At 43.0% G+C, this 3,952-nt stretch overlaps 1 protein-coding gene across 2 annotated transcripts; it reads left to right on the forward strand.

Moving 5' to 3' along the window:
* The first annotated feature begins 648 nt into the window (after positions 1–648).
* On the forward strand, positions 649–3,747 carry LOC148012542 (low affinity inorganic phosphate transporter 1-like). 2 transcript variants are annotated; one of them, XM_087668778.1, is made up of 2 exons: positions 649–942; positions 1,754–3,747. In XM_087668778.1, exon 2 carries the CDS (start codon positions 1,763–1,765, stop codon positions 3,398–3,400), a length of 1,638 nt encoding a protein of 545 aa, XP_087524904.1. In that variant the 5' UTR covers positions 649–942; positions 1,754–1,762; the 3' UTR covers positions 3,401–3,747. The 2 variants fall into 2 exon arrangements, with proteins under 2 accessions (XP_087524904.1, XP_087524906.1); XM_087668780.1 differs by lacking the exon at positions 649–942 and adding an exon at positions 952–1,526.
* Positions 3,748–3,952: the final 205 nt, after the last annotated feature.

Genomic DNA, 3,952 nt, shown 5'->3' on the forward strand with positions numbered 1-3,952 from the left:
GGTAGACAAGAGGTCATGTTCTGTGGAGAGTGGATACCCAACCCCTAAACAAACACTTTGATTGGTTGATGACTTGCAAAGTGAATGTTTGTCACTTGTGTATAACCAACCTAATATCTGAGACACATGACCAACCATAATTGGATCAATTAGTGCCACTTTCTCATAAACTTGAGTTTCACCAAATCTTTGTTTAGCGCACATGATCACCACGATTAGGGTGGCTTTTTTTGCGAGTCCGATAGTGGAAAGGTCAACATAAAAGATGATTTGGAGAGAATGCAAAACAAATTGGCACGTGGGGATCTCGCGATGGTAGATTGCTGTAAGTTGTAACAGAGAAAGTGGCCTTGCCACATCATCAAGTACTCACGATGGCTCGTACGGTTGGTCATATGAGGGGCAAACCAGTGTAAGCTAAGAAACATGCGATGTCAATTGTAGGTCGTGTTCCAAAAAAGACTACCTATGTAGCCTTTCTTTTCCGAGTCGGAAGTGGTGGTCAATTTCGAACATGCGTGCGTTTGAAGAAGGCGTTTGTGCTTCGTAAAAATCACGAATGCATATCATATGTATCTCTAGGGGAAAATAGCATAATATATATATACTTACTCTCATTGTTTTGGGGGCCTGGCCTATATAAAGGGTGGCGCGGGGCTGGTATGGAGTGGTCTAAACGCCATCGCTCTCTCTCTCTCTCTCTCTCTCTCTCTCTCTCTCTCTGTGGCTGTGTCCGCCTACTTGATAGCTAGCAGTTTGGCCATCTCTCTTCTTTCTTCTCGCCTCCTTGAATGAAATTAAAGAAAATAATGCAGCGCCGGCTCACCTCTGCGTCCTTCCACAGCACGTGGATATCTGTGCCCTAGGTTTAAACTCCTGCCGACTTTGCGTCCTTGGCTAACGAAGTTTCACACACATACAGTACGAGATTGTCCCTTTCGGGTAAGCTTCTTCGTCCTTGTCGGTTTTTGCCATGGTCATCAGCCGTGAAGCACGTCGACGATGATTGGTTTTTTTGCTAGATGAGATCGCCTCTTATGTTTACCAATTTCGACTATTTATGGTTCACGTAAACCACTTCGTTAAGGTGGCCTTTAATCCAACGAGTTTCTGTATAAGATGGCAAAGCTTGTCGTTTCTACCATCTCTCTTGATGAAATCAGCTGATGATCTCTTGACCGAAGCGCGATGAAAGTAGGATGTCTTATTACTTTGCTATTCTTTCCATTTCCCCATTTTTTGCTCTATTTCTTCAAGGATATGTCAAATACGGTGGGTGAGTGCTCCTCCCTGCAGGCTAGCATGAGCTTATATGCGCCTGCCTTTGTTTTTCTTAAAACGAAGGTTAAGCTTCATTACCTTCCCTATGCTTTTTAAAACTTTGGGACACCATGACGCGCCACACAGAGAGAGAGAGAGAGAGAGAGAGAGAGAGAGAGAGAGAGAGAGAGAGTTCCCCCTCGTGTAAGTTGCAAATCCTTGTCTTCTAAGAAGAGATTTATTTCGAGAGATCAGACCTCCCCCAGGTAAATTGCAAAATCCTTTTGCTTCTAAGCCAAAAATCCTTGAAGAGATTTATCTCTATTGCTTCTAAGCCAAAACTGCCCGAAGAGATTTATTTCTAGAAATCCTTGCTTAGATGGAAGTTTAATTCCATTTTTTGCACTGTATCTGGAATTATTGCAGCTTGCTCTGCTGTTATGAATAACAGTGATTAAGAGCCAGTCTAAGAATTTTTTATTTTTTGTGGCAGGAGACCGGGATGGCTGGGAATCAGCTGGAAGTTCTGACAGCTTTAGACAAAGCAAAAACACAATGGTATCACTTCACTGCTATTATAATTGCAGGGATGGGTTTTTTCACAGATGCATATGATTTATTCTGCATCTCCACTGTCACCAAGTTGCTAGGCCGTATCTATTATTATAATCCTGGCACAAAGGAGCCTGGAGTTTTACCACCGCATGTGTCTGCAGCTGTGAATGGAGTAGCACTCTGTGGGACATTGGCAGGGCAATTGTTTTTTGGTTGGTTGGGAGACAGGCTTGGTCGGAAGAAAGTCTATGGCATGACCCTTATGTGCATGGTTCTGAGCTCAATAGCTTGTGGCCTTTCTTTTGGCCACACAGCAAAGTCAGTGATTACAACTCTATGCTTCTTCAGATTTTGGTTAGGATTTGGGATCGGCGGAGACTATCCTTTGTCTGCTACTATAATGTCTGAATATGCTAATAAGCGCACAAGAGGGGCATTCATCGCTGCTGTGTTTGCCATGCAAGGATTTGGCATTCTTGGTGGAGCTGCAGTGGCTATTATTGTTTCTGTTGCTTTTAAAACAGTCTATCCGAGACCTGTATTTGATTTGGATCCAATTGGCTCAACTCCTCCGCAAGCTGACTTTGTGTGGAGGATCATTTTCATGATGGGAGCCATCCCTGCAGCCCTGACATATTACTGGCGGATGAAAATGCCTGAAACAGCCCGATACACCGCATTGGTAGCAGGAAATGCAAAACAAGCAGCTGCAGACATGGCACAAGTCCTTGAGGTTGAATTGCAAGCTGAACAGCATAAAGTGAACAAGCTAGTCTCTTGTGAACCATATGGACTATTCTCCAAACAATTTTTGTTTAGACATGGGTTGCACTTGCTTGGTACCACCAGCACATGGTTTCTTCTTGATGTTGCCTTCTACAGTCAAAACCTGTTCCAAAAGGATGTGTTCACATCAGTTGGCTGGCTTCCAGCAGCAGGGAACATGAGTGCATTGGAAGAGGTGTATAGGATTGCAAGAGCACAAGCTTTGATTGCTTTGTGCTCAACAGTGCCTGGATATTGGTTTACTGTGTTGCTTATTGATCGCATAGGTAGGTTTACGATTCAGCTTGTTGGATTCTTTATGATGACAGCCTTCATGTTTGGGCTATCCATACCATACAATCAGCTGCGAGGCACCAAATGTGGGTCTGGCTTCTGCAATGGGCATCAGATTGTGTTTGTTGTTCTCTATGCTTTTACATTCTTCTTTTCCAATTTTGGACCAAACAGTACAACCTTCATCGTCCCAGCAGAAGTCTTTCCAGCAAGGCTCAGATCCACCTGTCATGGCATTTCTGCTGCAGCTGGAAAGGCTGGTGCTATAGTAGGGGCATTCGGTTTCTTATATGCAGCTCAGGATCCTACAAATGGAAATCAAGAGCCAGGTTACCCGACTGGGATTGGGGTTCGGTCTGCCCTTATAATGTTAGCCTGCTGCAATGGGCTGGGTTTCTTTTTCACTTTTCTTGTCCCTGAAACAAAGGGAAGATCCTTGGAGGAAATTACAGGGGAGAATAGTGATGAGCCAAGGAATCACACAAATTTACAGATTGGAACTGGGAATGGACATTTGACCTTGTGAGTAGGATATGAAGCTCTTGTTTTGTACAACATCTAAGGCATACCTCATTCAAAACCCACATACTGATGGCTTGCAATGTCATCGTGTCTGGCACGGATGGAAACCAGGAGAGCAAATAAATAAAATGGACAAGTCCCCCTTCCTCATTCTTGGAGATGAGCTTATAGGTATAGGCAGGTATCAGAGATGATATCTCTGAAAATTTTGTCTCTGAAAAATAACTGGGGCCTTATTGCTGTTAAATGTTGCATGGTGGTCCTCTAGCAGTAACTCTTTCCAGGCTAATTGACTGGGATGAGTGAAAAGGCTTATGTCATTTATAAATCATAAAACAGTGTTATTCTTTACACATTATAGACAAATGGGGAATAGTTTCAAATATTTTTCTGTAATACAAGATTTATGTTAGTAAGTGATAAAGTGCAAAAGGCAGAACAAAGCTCATAAAGAGCTTATGAGTTTAGAGATAACAGCGCTACTCTCGTTATGTTTCATAGCCAAAATGAATTTCCAAATATTACCTCCCATTGTGGCGATGATTTCCAGGTCTAG

This window comes from Lygodium microphyllum, chromosome 27 (assembly GCF_053477565.2).
Source record: "Lygodium microphyllum isolate KBCC chromosome 27, Lygodium_microphyllum_v1.1.10, whole genome shotgun sequence".
NCBI classification, from domain to species: domain Eukaryota; kingdom Viridiplantae; phylum Streptophyta; class Polypodiopsida; order Schizaeales; family Lygodiaceae; genus Lygodium; species Lygodium microphyllum.